Genomic DNA, 18,309 nt, shown 5'->3' with positions numbered 1-18,309 from the left:
AGAAAACATATTTAATACTTATTAGAAGTGCACTGATGTCCAGGAACAATAACCTCATATTTATGGAACGCTGAAGTAGCAAAGGTAGTCGGCACAAATCCCAAGAAACCTCAGTGGAGAGGTGAAAAGGCAATCTCTCAAGTGCCCCAACAGATGCATTCACCCACAATCTTCACCTCAATCGTGAACTGTTAGGTTTAAAAAAATCAACCAAAAGGTAGGGAAGAAATAAATTAACCGCAGTGTCTAAACCCTTTTCACTTTACCCTATGTCCGAAGTTCATCCTTTGATACGCGGGTGCCACACTGCAGCGTAAGGCACAAGACAGGACGAACAGTCTCGGTGCAGAACTTGGCCACAAGCTGCTGTACAAACGCAACTGAAACCATGACGTTTCAAGGTATTTGCAAGTGGCCTAGACTTGGTTTCGAGTTATCAGACAGAATTAACCTTTTCCTGAAGTTTATGATGTGGTTCCTTTGTTTTATAAGGTAAACTTGAAATCATCTGTAGCACACGCTATTGAAATAAGGGTTGTCATTTCATCTTTGTTATGTTACTTAAATCGCTGGCAGGATTTTGTAGCCGACAGTGTTTAGAATTCAGGAGATGTACTTTAGAGCTTCAGTATATTTTTTGAATGCAAGCTTACATTTAAATGAGTGTTTCCCTTATTTCTATTAAATTTTAGCAGCAATGGAACAAGCAAGTACACAGTAGCTACTACTGAAACAGGTTCTTTCCACTTTACTGATTTTACCTAAAGATATGGTCAGCTAAGTAAATGGATCTACATCATGAGATGTTTGTCTCACCAGTCATTTACAGCGGGGGCCAAGTAGATTTTATGTTGTTGTCCTCATTACAGGGCTAAGTTTAGATGCTGCCAGCATATGCTAAAAGGTTGCACTGTAAAAGAGAATTTTTTTTTAATTTATTTATTTTTTTCCACATGTATATGAGTATATACATAGGACAATAGTTTGGTGAAACTAGCCTAACTCATGGTAAAACTTGCAAGAAACAGCTAAGGTAAAGAAATTGCCATGACAGCCTGGTTGCTTATGGCCAACCCATCAGCTTTTCTCAAAAGCACAAGGATGCAGGTGCCCAGCTGCCACCCAAACCTCCCAGACCATGTGGGCAGGAGGGAGAACTGAGCCTGGGAGCCCTCTGAAAGAGCATTTCTCTACAGAGATGAGGGAGGAAGTAGTATTTCTAGTTTTCAATCACATCACAGCACTTCTACCATAATCCTCAAGGCCCTCCTAAACAGCAGGAAGAAGTTTGCACAATCCCATTCCTACTTCTCTTTTGCAGTATGTCCTTTTTTTGACCTTCCTGCCCCCCCCCCCTTCATTTTTGGTGTAAGAAATGTGGAGGTCTGATTTAAACATTTATTTTGTATTTGAATTTCATAAATTAAGCACTTGTATTTTGGTGTCAGACATTGGCTTAATTGAAATCTTTCTATCATCATGATTAGTAACTAATTGCTTTTTTCTTCCCATTTTTAGCGTGGAATTGGATTTTAAACAGCAAGAAGATAAACTACAGCCAGTTTTGAGAAAACTTCATCCTATTGAGGAAACTCAGGTTGCACCTTTGCCTTATTCTCAGGAGAGCTACTCCTCAACTCCCAAGCAAAAATCCAAAACTGAATCAAAAAAGCATGGAAGATGGAAACTCTGGTTCCTTTAACCCAAGTCCATTACATGTGGAGTTCAAGGCCTTCTTTGAAAAATATTTGGAGTACTATCAATCGTCTATAACGGGATCTTGGTAGACTGATCAGTGTTACCGGCCAATGTAGTTCTGACCATTCTGGCAGCGTTCAGTTCTCACCGTATGTACCAAAAAGGCCTTTGTACCTATAAACTAATGTCCAGAAGCAAGGCGTTAGATAATACCTTGCCAACTTTTATTTGCAGTTCACCAATGTGGGATGTAAAACCTGAATTGAAATTTGTACAAAGATGGAAAGTAAAACTATTCCCCCACCCCACCCCCCCTTAGATCTGAAAGCATCACATTCTAACCTGTTAAATTGTAGGCTGTCATCCTGTACACAGCTAAATATCACTATTGTTTTAAAGCCTTTGGGGGGTTTGGTTTATTGTCTTTAAACAACAACGAGGGGAAAAAAAAAGCAAGCAAGCCTTATGTTTGCAATGGTCTTCAGTTTTACAAATCCATGTTGATCGGGGAGTGCAGTTTTCAGCACATATATCCTGGACAAAGCACAATTTTTCATGTGGTCCAAGACCAAGAATAATCTCTAAGATGTGACTATATGTATATTTGCCTTCATGCAATGTAGACTTCAAAGCTATCAAATTTCGACACCGCACCATGATTTCTAATTTAGCTGTGTCCTCATCACCAGACGAACAAGTCTGCTGCTCATCTCCAATGGGTGAGCGGCTAGAAACCTCCCAAAGTCAGGACAAGCCTTTAACCACATCAAGCTGACAGGGTCAAGGCTACGGGACAATCATCTGTCCTAGATCTCACTTTTAGTCTTTTGGTACCCAAAAGGTCTAAATGACACATTCTGGCACAGAAAAAAAACCCAACCCCACAAACAGAACAATCAAAAGCTCTACGGATTGTTGATATTTGCCATAATTTAGTATCTTTTTGTAACACAGTCTTTGGAAAACCTCTACACTATTGCAGAAGGCACCAGAAAATTTATAGTATGTATCATGCTTTGAAACCTGTTTGGAAGGAGCAGTAATTTTAAATGCTATTTATTTACTAAGCTTCTCGATGGGTTTCTCAACTTATTATAATTTATATCTCAATCTATTAATCGTACTTGCTAACCAACACACTTAGAGAAGAGATGTGAAACAATTTTCTCCTATTTTTTTTTGTTGTGTTTTCTTTCTTTTTTTCTAAATGACACTTAAAATTCTGCTCTGAATTATGAACTGCAACTTTTTCCTTTAAGTATTTGCTACTGTCATTAAACTTGCATCTAGAATGACCGTTTGTGGAAAAATTTCTCATGCTAGAACTGGCCAGGGAGTGGGAATCTTGTTGTCTTATTTTTTTTAAGGATTTAAGATAATTTGAGTCATACCGTGTCATGTGACAAACTGGTTTACTAAGAATTGGTTTTGAAATTGCATACCCTGCAGCATCAGTAAGATACAAATTCTTCAGTCTTTAGGTGGAAGAAATGTAAACATTAGCAGAAGAGTTTGCACATACTAAAAAATTTGAAGTGTTTTCGTTTACACTATTTTTCCTCTTAGCTCAGCATCACATCCATTACTGCAAGAAAACTTGAGGAAAATAACTTATTTTTATCCCCCCAAAGCAAAGAGCAAGAAAAGGAAGTTAAAATGGGAACAGAAATGCAGAAGATGTCTATGTCCAGCTCAAAATTAATTTCAGCATGCTTTAATGGAAAAAAAGTCACCTTTGCAAGTAAACCTTCCAAGAGGGCTACGAGTTCTTGTACATAAGCAAACAATATCCTGAAATACTTCTGTGAAAGGTGAAGAATTAGAAAAGGTGATCCTGTATACCAGGAAGGAAGTGCAATTGTTTCATGTGGAAAAAATGCGTTTCATGTATTTTATATTGTTTTTAAATGAAAATATAAAACTGTTTACAAGACAGCCCACCCGACATGTTTTAGAAACCCAAATACTTCCAAACAAGAAAATACTTTTTTTTTTCCCTAACCAGAAAGAAATATCAAATAAGGACCTACCAAGAAAAACACAACAGTATTCAGCATTATTTTAAAATAGTGTTAATAATTAACTCATCCATGCTAACATGCCTAGTGTTTGGGGGTTTTTTAAAAGAAATTAAATCAAGCATCTCTCAATGGCAATCAATTACAAATCGTTAGTGTCACCGAATCAGTAGCTTTTCCCATAAACCTGTTCTAAACATTCTTGTGTGCAGGGACTCTGACACAAAACTGAACTGTTTTTATGTGCGGTTACTGACTCATACAGAGACCAGTCTTCTGTAATCATTTGAAACGATAGAGGAAAATTCACTGGTGAAACATATAAGAGCTAAAAGTGAAAGTTCTCACGGCGTGTTCTGTACATGTCCAGGCTATTTTCTTAAGAAGTTGCAAATTTTTAATTTTTTACATTTTTTTAAAACTGGAAAAGCTAACATACATATAGTCTTGCTTAAAATTACATATCGTGTTATATCGTACCATACAATGTAATTTGTAATAAAATGTTTTTGCAAGTGTGTAAAATGTATCATATTGTATTACATTTAGAATCACTCAGGCTCAGGTTAGATAGACACTGAGAGAAAAACCTAATTCTTTAGAGCTTTTAGTTGAATGTGACTGACAAAGCTATTTTCACCCTAATGTAGAAGATCTTATAAAATGCAGGTATGAGGATAATAACAAAGAAAATGCATCTTTACTTTCAATGTGGCACATAACGTAGCTTTGCTGAATTCACTCTGACAATACCATGCACTTTCATACACTAATTTGCTATATGCACTTCTCCCATATCATGCTTAAAAATACTTTTTAGTCAATAAATACTGCAGTGATTTTATATTACTTGCTATTTTCTGAGTCCGTATAATTTCCATTAAGCAACAGTTACATTCTTTGTTTTAGAACTATTAGGAAACACTATTCATGTGAGTATCACTTGTTTTCTTAAAAGAAAAAAGTCACTGTAAAAATAGTTTAAAAATCAGGATAAACTGAAAAAAAAATCATAATTAAAACTGAAAAATCCTACCATTGGTACAAAGTGTTTGCTTTTTCTTGCTTAAGATGCAAAACCACTGTCGATGCCTTTAATTTCACTCTACGTTTTAAAGGTTAATTATTTTTTCAAAATCAAATAGGTTCATTTTTCGTGAACACTTTCAAATCAAGTACTCTGTTAGATTATACCATTTCTTTAGTATCTGTATAATAGCACGAATTATATATTACTACTGGAATTTGTTAATTGGATTGCCACTAAAAATATGACTGCTATACCGACACAATTCTGTTCTAGTAGAATGAAACAGACTGCATGGAAAGATTTTTAGTATTATTTCAGCATCCATAAAATACAACTGTGGCTTATTAAAATAATTGGAGTGCTAGAAATTTGCTGTCAATTTGTTTAGGTGAATGCAGTTTGTCCCAATAAACATTGCTAGGACATACTCCATACCCATTTGCTGCATCAGTGATACTACATTTTACAACATAAAAAAGCTCAGTATTAGTGATGGAACAAAATCATGCCCATCATTCCAAACACCACTTCAGTTGTTCTGAATTTATTTTGCAATATGTAATTTCAAATATTTTTGAAAGATAAGAAGACATGCAATTCAATAAAACAAAGTATAGTTTTTTACATGGTAGAAGTCCGGTGAAGACAATAAAGCTTTCTCCCCAACATTTTGGAACCCATTAATCCTAACTTGACAGATTTTAAGGCACAGAAAGATGATTTACATCTAGCTTCAACTCCTAAATCACTTTTAGCCCCAGAACTCTCTCCTGTGACCCTCAATAACTCATATCTTTCTTAGACTTAGACTCGTATTTTACTGCCTTCCAGAAGGGCATCCTGCCTTGACAATGCCAAGAGATGGAGAATCCACCACTGCCTTTGACGGATCGATTATTCCAGCGTTCACTTCCCACACCAGCGCATATCCTCTGCTCTACCTCAGACTTCTCGCTCTCCCGTGCTGTCACCAGCTCCTCCTCTTCCCTCTGACAGGTGTCGTCTTCACCCTACATAGATTCTCCTTCGCTACCACCGAGGGGCACCTCTAAATCTTCTTTGTTAACCTCAGACAGCTTTCACATCTCGCACCACAAATCACTGACTCTCTCCACTTTCTGGCGATTTCTGCAGCATTTCTCTTTTGGTTTCACCACATCCTTGTTCTAAAGCGTAGAGGGGGGGGAAAAACTGACGTGGGAAACGCTTCACTCAACAGTGGAGTCATAAAAGTCCTCTCCCGTCCACTGCCTCCTAGTCATACATCCCAGGAGAATCTAAAATAGCATTTTTTCCCCGATCACAGCAGGTGTTCACACTGACTTTGTTCACTATATTTCAGAGCCACTGCTCTTAAGGACAGAGTCTCTTAGGAGTACAGCCACTTCCTATACTCTTTGCTCTTATATCTGTGAGCTAGATTTTTTTCTGTATCAAAATGAATTTGATTTCTTCCACCGTATAAAGGAATCAAGCTTGTCTATTTCACAGATGATCATCGCACAGTTGCACAAATCTGCCAACTGAAGTATCTTCCAAAAATTGTACACAGAGGGATCCAAAAACCCCATCTGGATGTCCTTTCTGAAATTAAAGAGTTCAGCAACCAGCTTGTTTTTCTTGGCTTTCTAAATGAGAAACATAGCAAGTGGCTGACCACAAGGAAGTGGGGAGTAGTCATGATGTCATTTTGGACCTACCGTCGTGGCCAGTCAATTCTGATTTACTGAAGGAGGCCAATACGCTGACTCGCATGGAACACAATATTGTTCAAAAGTTACTAGGCAAGGAAAGAGATTGTTTAAAATTATCCTTCAAAGAAGACAAGGAAGCATGCTCAATTTACTTTTTTTTTTTCAGATAACATGTTCTTCAGTATGAGAGATTTTGTGGTCTTGTTATAGGTGACTTCGTACTGCGTCACAAGCAGGACTAGCTCTAGGCACATGCAGAAGTAGCCCAAAGCAGCTAAATTCTGTGAGCAGCAATGAACCCCGACCCTGCGTCAGACAACTCGGCACCCGCAGGCTGCAGCTAGTTCTTACCTTCACTACAATAACACACACAGAACCTTCTACTCAGTCAGCAAACAAACCAAGTAAAAATCACCATGAGATTTCCAGAGGAAAAAGTAGCCCAAAATAATGAGAATTAAAATGGTGACAAGACGTTTTTATTGCATGTTAAAAAGTCGTTTGATATGGCCGGCTGGAAACTAATGCTAATTTCCAAGTATATAAATTCACTGCTTTCACTGAAACAACCTATGTGGCCAGTCTGTGCTGAATCTTATTTAATACAGACACCAGTGAAACTGAGGGTTTGGGTTTTTTGTTTTTGTTTTTTTTTTTTTTAACAAGTTCTGGAGGCTAGAAGAAAACGTGCAGTGTCACAAATGTTAACTTCATCTTGCTACCAACTTCTACAAAAATTATGGTCAAATCAAATTTTAATCTATCACTTATACTCTGTTTTATTTATTGTCTAGTTTTTCTTCTTACAACTCGTCTGTCTTATTTTGAGATAATTCTCTTTGGAAGGTATATGATAAAAATAGCTTATGATTTTTATCTAGAAACTCACACATTTAAGGAAGAAAAAATACAAAAAAAAAAAAAAGCTGTGCAAAGTCAAAACAGACTATTGGAGAATCTTTCCAGTCTGTTCCACACTGTAGATAAGGCACCTCCTGTTAATTAAACACAGTTAACTGGCAATTTAAGGTTTAACAGACAGAAGCTTTGCCACAGATGCAAGATGCAGCCTTGAAGAATACTGAAGACCAAAAAAACATTAAAAGGTCATATATAATACCTCCCATATTTAGATGGAGACATGACAGGCATCAGGTAAGAGTTACCAAAATCTTTTCTTATTTCCTGGATTAAGGTGGAGTGTTTGTACCACAGTGAAACAAATACACCTAACCAGATTACTGCGCTGGTCCCGCCACCGCCGTAGGCTGCAGGCTGGTCCCTTGCCTTACCCTGAAGGTCAGGGTTTTGGTCACGTAAACAGTACAACTCACCCATCCTTTGTCAATGTTTTTCCAAAGGACACTGACCCAGTAACAGTCATTCAGTATCAGACATACAGAACCCTATCCATAGGTTATAACTTACAGAAAGTAATTTGAATTATTTATGGTATCTTTAATAGCCTCTAAATGCATATCCTCCTGAAACAGTAAATTTAGTGTCTTACGTTCCCATTACATTAGCACATCTAGCAACCTCACTTTCTACTGAAGATTTTTGTTCACTAACCTAAAATCACTTTATGTTTAAGCATTCCACTTCTGCCACCTCTGTTCCAAGATAACTGCATTTTCACTTGACCACTTCAATTCTTTACAATCCTCTGCTGATCACGTAGAACTCCGGCCTCTCAGAAACACCAGCTCTCACGGACTTATCATAAAGTCAAAAACAACGTAAGTCATGCAAGCCTCAAATGCGGAAGGGTATACAATGAATATTATTAAAATGTAAATTGAAACAATTTCTACAAAACAATTGTCTTTGCTGTTTACCCCTATAGATCCCAAAGTTCATGCATCCCAACTGCCACAGTAGTTCTACCATGCTGATTAGACCAGAGGTTTATAAAGAATGTGAAATTAAATGAACTTGACTGACAATGCAAGGGGATTATGAATCTATGTTTCTGTATTGCTACAGAAGTCTTGTCTCCAAGAAGGACCGCGTCTTCCATTTGTTTGAGCTACTCAAAGCAGGATCCTCAGAGGAACGCTTCCAGAATGAAGCTAACAGCTAATAAATCTTAATGGATATATAGTTCACATCTGCAGGAGTAAATGCCAGTTTCTCAGTATTTTAGATGCAAGATTTTTTTTTTTATATTTCAAGCGTATTATGCAACATTAGGTTTTGGATGAAGATGACACAGCTAAGTATTTCTTCAAGGTGAAAACACACCAGCTTTAGTACACCAATATAGCTATCTTTATATAAGAAACGAATTGCTATGTTCTGTAGTTTACTTCATTTGAAAAAGTTCTTGTTACTTAAATTATGCCTGTACAAGATCCTTTATTTTTAAAATTCCTTCCTTCTACTCATCCTTTATGGTTAATCCTCTAATATAAGTTCCAGGTAAAGCCATACTAGTATTGACAAAAGAGAAGTTAATACATAATTTCAACCTGATTCTGATCCAAGAGAAGTCAAGTTATGCTTGCTAATTATCACTTGCATTTTACTCTTCCTACTTTGCTGATGCCACAAAAATGAATTATTACTGGTTGATTACAGGAACATGCTTTCCACCACGCACTACATTTTAAGATAGGAGTAAGTACTCCTTGAAAATAGCCCATCCTATTAATACTCATTACATAATGATAGAGTGTGAGGATAGAGTGATTTCAAGCTGTATTCATGATCACTATGGATATTTTTAATACAACTGTACTTAGTTAGAATATATACAGGAGAAGTGTTCAAATATAATTTGATAAACGCAAAAGGAATAATTAACATTTTAAAATATCAACTAAATCATGTTCTTCAAAATAATAATTAATTCACATCCTAATTATAACTGAAGTTTCCTGTATATATGTCTTGCAAGACTACACCTTCTGTGCAACTGAGGGAAGAAGTAAAGTTCTGCATATTATTAATAATTTCTGTGGTAACACACAAAGTAACAATCACATATAAACACATCACAGCACTAGAATATTCTGTAAGAATGATCTCTACTTACAACCATTTCTTGCTCCAACAATGGATCTGGTGATCCATTATCACTTTCTTACAACAAAAACTACTGCAGCAAATCAAAGTGATAAAAGTGAAAGACAAAAAAAACTTAGCAGATGACGCACTGAAGACAAAACTAAAATTGCAATATGTTTGCCAGCACAAGCACCACCATATGCCAAGTAAATGGGACAGCAGTAGATAAGTAAGATGTGCTGAGGACAGACAGCCTTCTCATAAAAAAGTCAAATATCACTCTGTGCAATTACAGAGAGAATAAAATTGGAAAAGAAAGGGGACAGCAAAAAAAAGAAAGTGCTAATGGACTCAGATCTGACTAACAAATAAACCCTTTTTTAAAGAAAGAAATCAGTGTATTGAACCAAATGAACCAAATTAACATAGAACAGGACAGTTACTCAGACTGATAAGAAATCTGGTCCGCTTTGACCAGTTTGCTATTATTATCAGTTGCCAGATGCAGACACCTAAAGAACAATATATGGTAAAGGCAAACACACAGTGAGACTCCCAAAACCACACTAAGATCTATCCCCAATTTAGGTATCAATACACCTCACTTTTTTTGTTTGTTTTTCATTATTTAGACCAATATTAATGATACAGTTGAAAAATGGAAGTCTCAGGCTTCACAATCACAGTGCTATGCCACTGAAGTGGAACACAGTAACTTGCAGCTACTGCATCAGCCCTTCCTCTAGGTTTTCAAAATGTAATAATTGGGACTCTATTCTTCAATCATTTGAATACTGCCATTATCTTGGTTATCTCAGTTGTTGTCAAAAAAGGCAAGTATATACTTGTAGAGTCAGATGATTGCTAATGTAGTAACAAGCATGCAAGTCTTCCATTTCCACACTTTTCTGCTGGCTAATTACAAATAATACATCGTTTTGGTTAACACAGACCTCTAAAATCTGGCTAATCACCTGGCCACCGATATTTTTCAAGTATCTTTTCTCCCCTTGTGTAAACCACAGAAAAATTACAAGCCAATGTTTTACAGCATACTGAACACAAAGACAGTTGCAGAAGCTTTTGATTGCTTTGGGTCACCTGGGATTGAAATCCTATTACAGTCAGGTTCAAAAAGATGTGACAAAGGTATTTAAGTTTACATCAAGAGACACTTACAATGAGCTCTGAATCACGTCCCATGGAAATGACTGTTCTGTTTACTGTCCTCAATAGCTTTTCCATGATTATCTGGACATGTCGTTGTGTTGGCCCCTAAGGAAAAAGAATAAATTAGTGGTAACTAGATACAACAGACACCAATACATTTGAACTATTTACGCTTCCCTTTAAATCTGCCCATCTTGTGAAAGTTAAATAAAACATCACTCACTGCTGCTGATCAAAAGCAGAAAATTAGTCTCCCATTTTAACAAACACCATGCAAGTCTATTTTATTAATACATGTTACTGATAAATTAACATGTACCGTTACAATTATTTAAATGAACAGCAAGTCCCTGGAAATATAACAAAGCCTATGACATTCAGTTACCTAATAATTTTATTCTCCTAAGTCATTTTTCCAACATCAAAAGCCCATAGGCATTACCAAATCTGGGGGGCTATTGTGCAACAGCTCAATTAAAAGAAATAGCAAAGCAAAGCAAAACTTTGGTTATGGAGCTGCGATTTCAGTCAATTGTTTCAAATTAATATTTCTGTATTTGAATTAGTCTGCCACTATTTTTGAAAGAGTTGAAAATGAAGTACTCAGTGCAACCAGCTTTTAAGAGCAAGTTCAGAAACCTCATGCAGAATGGTGGTTACAGGAGCTGAGCCAAAAACACATAACAAGGAGAAAGAAACAGATGAGCTTTGCTCCCATCTTTTACTTTATAAACAGGCTTCTTCATAGTTTTCACTAGCCTGAAGGAGAAGACTTCAAAAGTGGTCTGTGAGATGGAAAGAGGAAGCAATTCTATAGCCAACATTTGCAAGCGTTTTTGCAGATAATTATGCAAATAAAACAGCATCTTTGTGTTGCTTCTTGACCATCAAACAAACATTCTGATGAACCATTTTCTTTCTTGCCCTTGGATCTGTATAATAACCCACATCTTATCACTGGATTATGTTTAATTACGAAAGGCAGACTTGCATATACAAAATATGCATTTGCATATTTGAAGAACGAGCTATGATCAGTACGTATACACACAGCTACCGCTCCAGTATAGACTTTTCTTCCTGCTGCTGACAGACCTGTCTTTAGGATAAACCTTACAATTCTGGTACCAAGAGCATCTGCATGGAAGAATGCATCTATCTCGGCACTCTGCTCCTCTCCACCCTTCAGCTCTCCCTCCTTTCTCTCCTGTGAGTTCTCTCCAAGATTTTTCTCCTCTTTGCGTTCCTGGCACTTGCGCTGCTCCTGCCCGTTCTTCAGTTTTACTTCACACAGCCCCTCACTCACAGCGTTTCCTTCCTTTCCCCATCCCCTTCTCCATCTCGGTTCTGCTCCTGCCATTCCTGCAGCCCCGCTCCAGCTGGGCTCAGCCCAGGAGATGGTGGAGCCGTGAGCGAGTTGCTACCACGAGGAGAAATGCAGCCAACAAAGAGTGACAGGAAGGAGCCAAGCTGTCAAAAACAAGCTCCTTTTTTAAAATAACCCACTTTCTGAAGCAGTCACACGGAACTACTTTAAAAAAGAAACAAAATCAGAAGGAGCCCAAAAAACGTAGTTAAATAAGATGCTAGATACAATGTGAGAGTAGCTGACCCCTGAGGTCCTTTCCAACTAAATTAGCATATGATTCTGCAGAGGACTGAAGGTTCAGGCAGCAGCCTCATCAGCCCAAACTTCTTTAAGAGAGCACTAAATCATTACAGCTCTCTGGCAAAGTACTAGTATTTCCATATTTGTGTGAAGTCATGGAAAGACAAAAAAGGGACTATTATGCAAGATACACATCTGCATACCAGCCCAGGGCACTGCACAGGTTCTCATGCGCAACCGCCTCATACGTGCACATTCTGAATGGATAAGACAACTACGCCAGTTATAATATTTATGCAGAAGCCGCCACTTTCCAAGTTCAGCTTATCTCTTACCGAGGTGGAGAATTCCACTAGCTAACTTGAAATGGCACTTCAAAAAGCTAAACAAGTTTACTGTGTTGGCAAAAGTGTATGTTCATGTGTGGGTACGTGCGTGTGTGTACACCCACCCCCTCCTCCAGACTGGGCAGGCCAGTATCAGGCCAGTATCAATACAACTCAAGTGTGCATTTCCCAAAATGCTCATGGGGAAAATAAAAAGCCAAACCAAACATCTTCCCCCTGGCAGAGGCTAAACACCATGTAAGAGACAGGTTGAAGTCCTAAGAATATCTGTTTACTATCTAACCAATGTCTGGAAAAGTGTTATTGAGTAAGAGTGCTGTATTGGATGTGCCTCAGAAACAGTAAGAAACATCCTGAGATGTCACACAACACATCCTCATCACTGGACACCTAAAAAGAAGACTTAAGAGAGACTGGTTGGGTGGGGGGAAATAAAAACTAAGCCATCAGGAGTTACCTGCTTAATTCATTCTACTAAGATCCATTTCTTTTAAGTGCTAATCATCACAGAACTGTACGATACTAACCACGTCTTTCTTGTACAGCACTTCCAGGATGTTACTCAGCAACTGGCAACAAGCCTCCAAATCTTCTTGTCTTTCCAAGTGATACTTCAGCTGATCTGTCATTGTTGGCAGCAAGATTTCCCTGCAGTCTGCACACAAAACATAAGGTTACATATACAGCTTTAAATAACTTCATAGCACTGCCTAAATAGCCAATCTGCTTCAGTGCTTACGTTAAGATTAAAAAAATAAAATCAGGAAAAAGAAGGTAAGTCCAGATTTCCAGTCACCTGCTTTTCAACCCAAAATATAAAAACCTGAAAAGGTTACAAGCAAGTGAAAATGAAGTCACCAGGTTAAGAATGCTCGGACAAGCACTACCCTCCCACCTGCGCTGCCCCCGGCCCCAGTTCATTAAAGTACTTGAGTGGTCTCACTGATGTTAACTGTCTCTGCTTAAAAACACTGATTAACTGGACCTATCCAGCACCATCACAAGGGTTATGTACACGCTTAGCTTCATGCTTGCTTGACTGGTTGAGCATTGGCAAGGTGTATTAAACTTCCTTTACCTTACCTGTACTGGTTACCAGTGCAGCATAGCCTAACCACACAAACATGAGTCACTGAGAGGTATGGGGCTATTGAGAATAACATTCAGCTGCATGGCGTGGTCTTTTATAGCTTAGAAAGTGCTGCTGAAATACTTTTTGCTGGTATTCAGATGTAGTTGCCTGTACAAAGCAAGTACAGCACTTGCAGAGAGAGATAGGGAAGATGAAGGAAATGGACATGGAGCTAAATAATAGAGGTCAACATTTTAGCTCAAGTCAAGCACGTAAGGGAAATAAGGCGAAAATTGATATTCCTAAAGCTACCCACAGGTAACACTGGGGCACTGATCTAATGGATCTAATTAACGTATAACCTGCAAATTGTCTTGCACAGAGGGAGTGCAGGGCCCTAGGGTTCACTCCTAACCCCGGACCGTGCTCTTTTTCCTTCAGGAGAGATGGCACAGCCAGAGATACCTGCCTCTGCCACGGTGGCATCAGCTGCAACTAACCACAGTGCGAGACGAGAAGCAAGCTCACTTTATGTGCAAAAGCAGGGAAGAGTGAAGTTAAAACCCTTTAGCTTCCCCCATTCCCAGCCCTCAAATAAATCCATGCCCAAAGGAGGGGAACTGGTTATTCTTGTTCATCAGAGCCTGACTCAAGACGAAATAATGATTAAATTACACAGTATATATACCATCAGCATAGTACTAAAACATTATTTGGGGGGTGAGGAAAAGGAGAGCGGGAAGGGACAAGGAAGAATTTAGAGCATTTTGGTATTTTTCCACCGCCTCTAAGTAATACTGTAGAACAGGAACAGAAGAAAACCATGAGACTCTTCCAGCTATTTTACCCTACTAGACCCCAGTTCCCAAGTCCCTTTCCCTACCAACCTACCCAGCTTTCTCATGTACATATGGAAGAAGGCGTGAGCTCTGCTTTGTCCAAAGGAAGGAGTACATGTCTCTGTACTACAAGGGCTGGATTACCTATCTGGCAGGCAGCTTCTTCTAAGAGAAGTCATATGCAGACAGAAAGCAGCACAGCTATGCGTGTATATGCACACGAACCAAGTATCTTGAAAAACAACAGTTAGCAATAAGAAATTTTTATTTTCCTGACACATGGACGTACACCATCACAACATGGGTCACTCCAAAAAGTTGCCCTTGTACTATAAAATCCACCTGGCCAACAATCTCTGAAAACACAACTGAAGAATTCACTTTGTCAAATGCTACATTGGTTGTTGGCCCGTGAGATCTCTAATAATACAGTACGTGGGAAAATATGGATGAAGCTCTTGACAGCCACACAAAAGATCTAACACACTGACATTTTTTTTAGTGATATTACCCAAATTGCTTGGACTTGATGGCACATGGATGACTCACAAGAGGAGGCTTCATGGCAGTCCTTAATGACTATATCTTTGCTTAGAGATTATTTTCACACAAAAGCTGAAGTCCCTGGAACATCAGAAATGCTCATGAGCATCCAATTAAGTCTTTATTTAAGACAATTTTAAGTAGTTCTGGACCAGTAAGTATCACCATCCTCACATCAAGAGTGTGGGTAACTTACAGACCACAGCAGGAGGCACAAGACTAAAAAAGTGAAAACTGAAGATTAATCTCAATTAAAAGGGAATGACTCCACATTGCAAGGTGAAAGCACTTATTTAGGGTTATACCTAAAACTTTCCTGAGAAGCAAAAAGATCAATAGCTCACAGTAACGCTTTCAACACTAGGAAGCTTCCTCTTGGTAGCAGTAGAGTGCTGCTCAATGGCAGAAGCTCCTTCTGCAACCAAGCGCTCCCTTTATTGATATACATTTGGTCTCTGTCCTTTTGCAGAGGATACAACTGGCACCCAGAAGCAGTCAGGATGGGCAGGAGTTATGGAATAAGCAAATTGGTGCTAAGAAGCTACAGCAAATACCAGTAGCTCAAGGGATGATGAAGATCTTGGTGACGAGAAGATGGTGACCCTGGCTTTGATTCACCAGAATTAAGTACCTTTAGTAGCTTCATCTTTTGCTGAAGAGACATCCATAGACAGAATGTGCACTTCCACTCTCGACCATTCCTGACGATTCCCGACAGTATTTAGGAGATGCCGCACCCCGGGTGCCGAGGTGTCAGTGCTGTAGAAGGTCCTATTGTAACAGAGGACCCAATTGCACTGCACGGGTCCCACACAGACGCCAACTTCAAAATCCCTCCACGATGAAAACCGAGGCTCAGCTGAGAGTCTGCTGGTTACAAGCACGGGAGGGACAAGGCAGTATCACCAGTGCTAAAATATGCACTGCAGGTACCAGAAAAAACTGACAGCTAGTAGGCAAAGGGGTGCCAAGGACAAAGAAATCAATACATGCTTACAGTGTTGTGTTTTGGCTTTCAGTGGAAAAATTGATACAGGCATTAAAAACTCAGTGAAAATCACTCTCACTAGATGACTCTCAGTTATAAGGTATGGGCTCAAGAGGACTTGCTTCTGCTACTAAAAAAGAGAAGGAAACAGGATAGATGAGACAAAGATGGACTTCACAGGGAAACAAGTCTCTGTCCAAAGTCTTCTAGAAGCCTTCAGCCAGTGCCCTAAGGTCCAACTGCAATGACTTGAACTATTCTCTGCAGCTGCCTCAGAACTCCCAGGTCATCAGTGACCACAGCCTTCTGTATCCTACAGGAGGGGCACCTCCACGAACTTGTCCCTACAGCACAAAGGCTGCAATCCTGCTCTCACCAGCTGCACAATGGGGAAAAATAAAAGTCACTGACATGAAAAAAAAAAATCAAGAAAAACCATGCTATAATGCAGAATAGAGAGCACTCCATCTCGACAAGATGCTAGAGAGGAACCGAAACAGCAGCATCCTCATTCTGCCTTGTAACCTCACACATGGAGGATGAGAAATAACAGTGTATAAGCACACCCAACTTCTAGTAGTTCAAGAGAAATATTCTTCAGTCTCAAGTGACTCACATAAGTACATGTTCACTAGGAAAGCACAAGTGAGCTCTCATTCAAAAAAAAAGTACTTTGAAGAGTTAGTTTCTTCAATGCAGGGTTTTTCTATTTAATTGCTTCTTGGTCATTTAACCTCATGCTTTATAGCTCAAAAAGGAGAAAAACCATGGTGTGTTTGTTGAATTTTTTGCCTCAAGGAACAGACATTAGACCCTGCAATGTATTTACATGGGGAAATACACCTACTCGTGACTTCATCAAATCCCCCCATATTCACTTCCATTAGGTAGCAGAGAACTGGATTACAAAAGATCCAAATCTAGTAACAGAGAAACATCTTCATCGTAAGTTCCCATTATTTGTTTACAACTATATTATCCTAAATCTATACAGATATCAAAAGTGAAAGGAGGTAGTGATCTCTGTGAAACAAATGGCTAAACAGAATTGACCTCACTGAAAGAGCTTATTTACCAGTATGCTCATTAAATGATCTAAAGCTATTTAGAAGTCTCCAAACTGCCCTAATACAGTAGACAATGATATATGTGCATTTAAAGTAATAGTTTGCTGTCACGTATTTCAAATGCATACCCTTAGCTAAAAAAAAAAAAAAAAAAAAAAAAGGCAACCAAAAAAACCCCCAAAACACAGCATCCCCCTGAGTGAAGATCCAGCCATTACATAAAGAAGGTTTTCCTGGTACTGACTAGCCCTGTATTTCATATAATCACCATTTTACATTCACTTTAAACTTCTGCCTCTGAACTGCTCCAGCCCTTGACCACTCACTCCTATCCCAAAAAACGTTCTTTTCCTTGCTCAAGTACTCAGACAGTTCTTGCATGACAGGAATCACCAGATGGATGCAGGTCAAAATTAACTACTAATTTTCCATATAAATTTCAACCCAATGAATGGCCTAGTTGAGCTCAGTCTGTTTGTCCCAGAGATGCTTTGTGATTGGAGCCTTGTTTCACCACATTTGTGAAACTTCAGTGCATGTCGTTACCTTAGGTTTTGACTAACTTGGAAAGAAAAGAGCAGATTAAGAAAAAAAAACCAAACCAGAAAACAGTGGTGTAGCACACTCCTTTCACCAAACACAGGGGAGAGAAAGAACCCAGATGCCCAGTTGCTAAGCACTCCAGCAAAGACATACAAATGTGCCTTTGTCAAGCCTGTGAGGTGAATCAATCTTTAATAACTTACAAAGGCCCCTAATTAGAGGTTTGAAAATGTTTCATGTCCCCGTTAAGCCCCACTAGTAGAGAACGGTCAAAGATCAATTTAATATCTGCAAGCATGCAGAAGGTAAAAATTGCAGCTATGTCACCTTTGAGTTAGATTGTCTAGAGTATGCTCTAATCAATAGGGAAGGTATTCAAGTTGAATTTCTGAGAAAGGAAAAACTAATTGATTTGTCATACTGCTTCATTTGGAATTACACAACCTAGACAAAAGACTAAGTTCCCTAGGGTAGACTTGACAACGCTCCTCAGTTACCACCTTACAGTCTCTCTGCCTTCCTCAACGTCAACTTGTGAACATCTGCTGTTTGGTTTGTAGCCGTTGCAGGTTATAAACCTGGGAGGATAAAACAAAGTGTCAAGGTGTGCTGGGTACTTGATGAAAAGATCCAAATCCTTCACAGATTTTTAAAAACAAACAAGCCCATAAACCACAACCAA

General features: G+C 38.7%; 2 protein-coding genes across 4 annotated transcripts in view; one reads left to right on the top strand and one right to left on the bottom strand.

The window, feature by feature from the left end:
• The window catches only part of INSYN2A (inhibitory synaptic factor 2A), a 49,395-nt gene extending 45,376 nt beyond the window's left edge, over positions 1-4,019 (top strand). For both annotated transcript variants that reach the window (XM_075026611.1, XM_075026610.1), the window contains one exon: positions 1,519-4,019. In XM_075026611.1, the coding sequence (XP_074882712.1) occupies positions 1,519-1,702 (184 nt within the window). In that variant the 3' untranslated portion in view covers positions 1,703-4,019. The remainder of the gene's footprint in view (positions 1-1,518) is intronic.
• Positions 1-18,309, bottom strand: part of DOCK1 (dedicator of cytokinesis 1) — a 312,956-nt gene that overhangs the window by 205,818 nt on the left and 88,829 nt on the right. For both annotated transcript variants that reach the window (XM_075026608.1, XM_075026609.1), the window contains exons 26-27: positions 13,103-13,230; positions 10,629-10,724 (exon numbers count right to left, since the gene is read on the bottom strand). In XM_075026608.1, coding sequence (XP_074882709.1) covers positions 10,629-10,724; positions 13,103-13,230 — 224 coding nt within the window. The remainder of the gene's footprint in view (positions 1-10,628; positions 10,725-13,102; positions 13,231-18,309) is intronic.

The sequence above is a fragment of the Buteo buteo genome, chromosome 4 (genome assembly GCF_964188355.1).
Source record: "Buteo buteo chromosome 4, bButBut1.hap1.1, whole genome shotgun sequence".
Taxonomy (NCBI): domain Eukaryota; kingdom Metazoa; phylum Chordata; class Aves; order Accipitriformes; family Accipitridae; genus Buteo; species Buteo buteo.
This window is presented reverse-complemented; position numbering and strand designations above follow the sequence as displayed.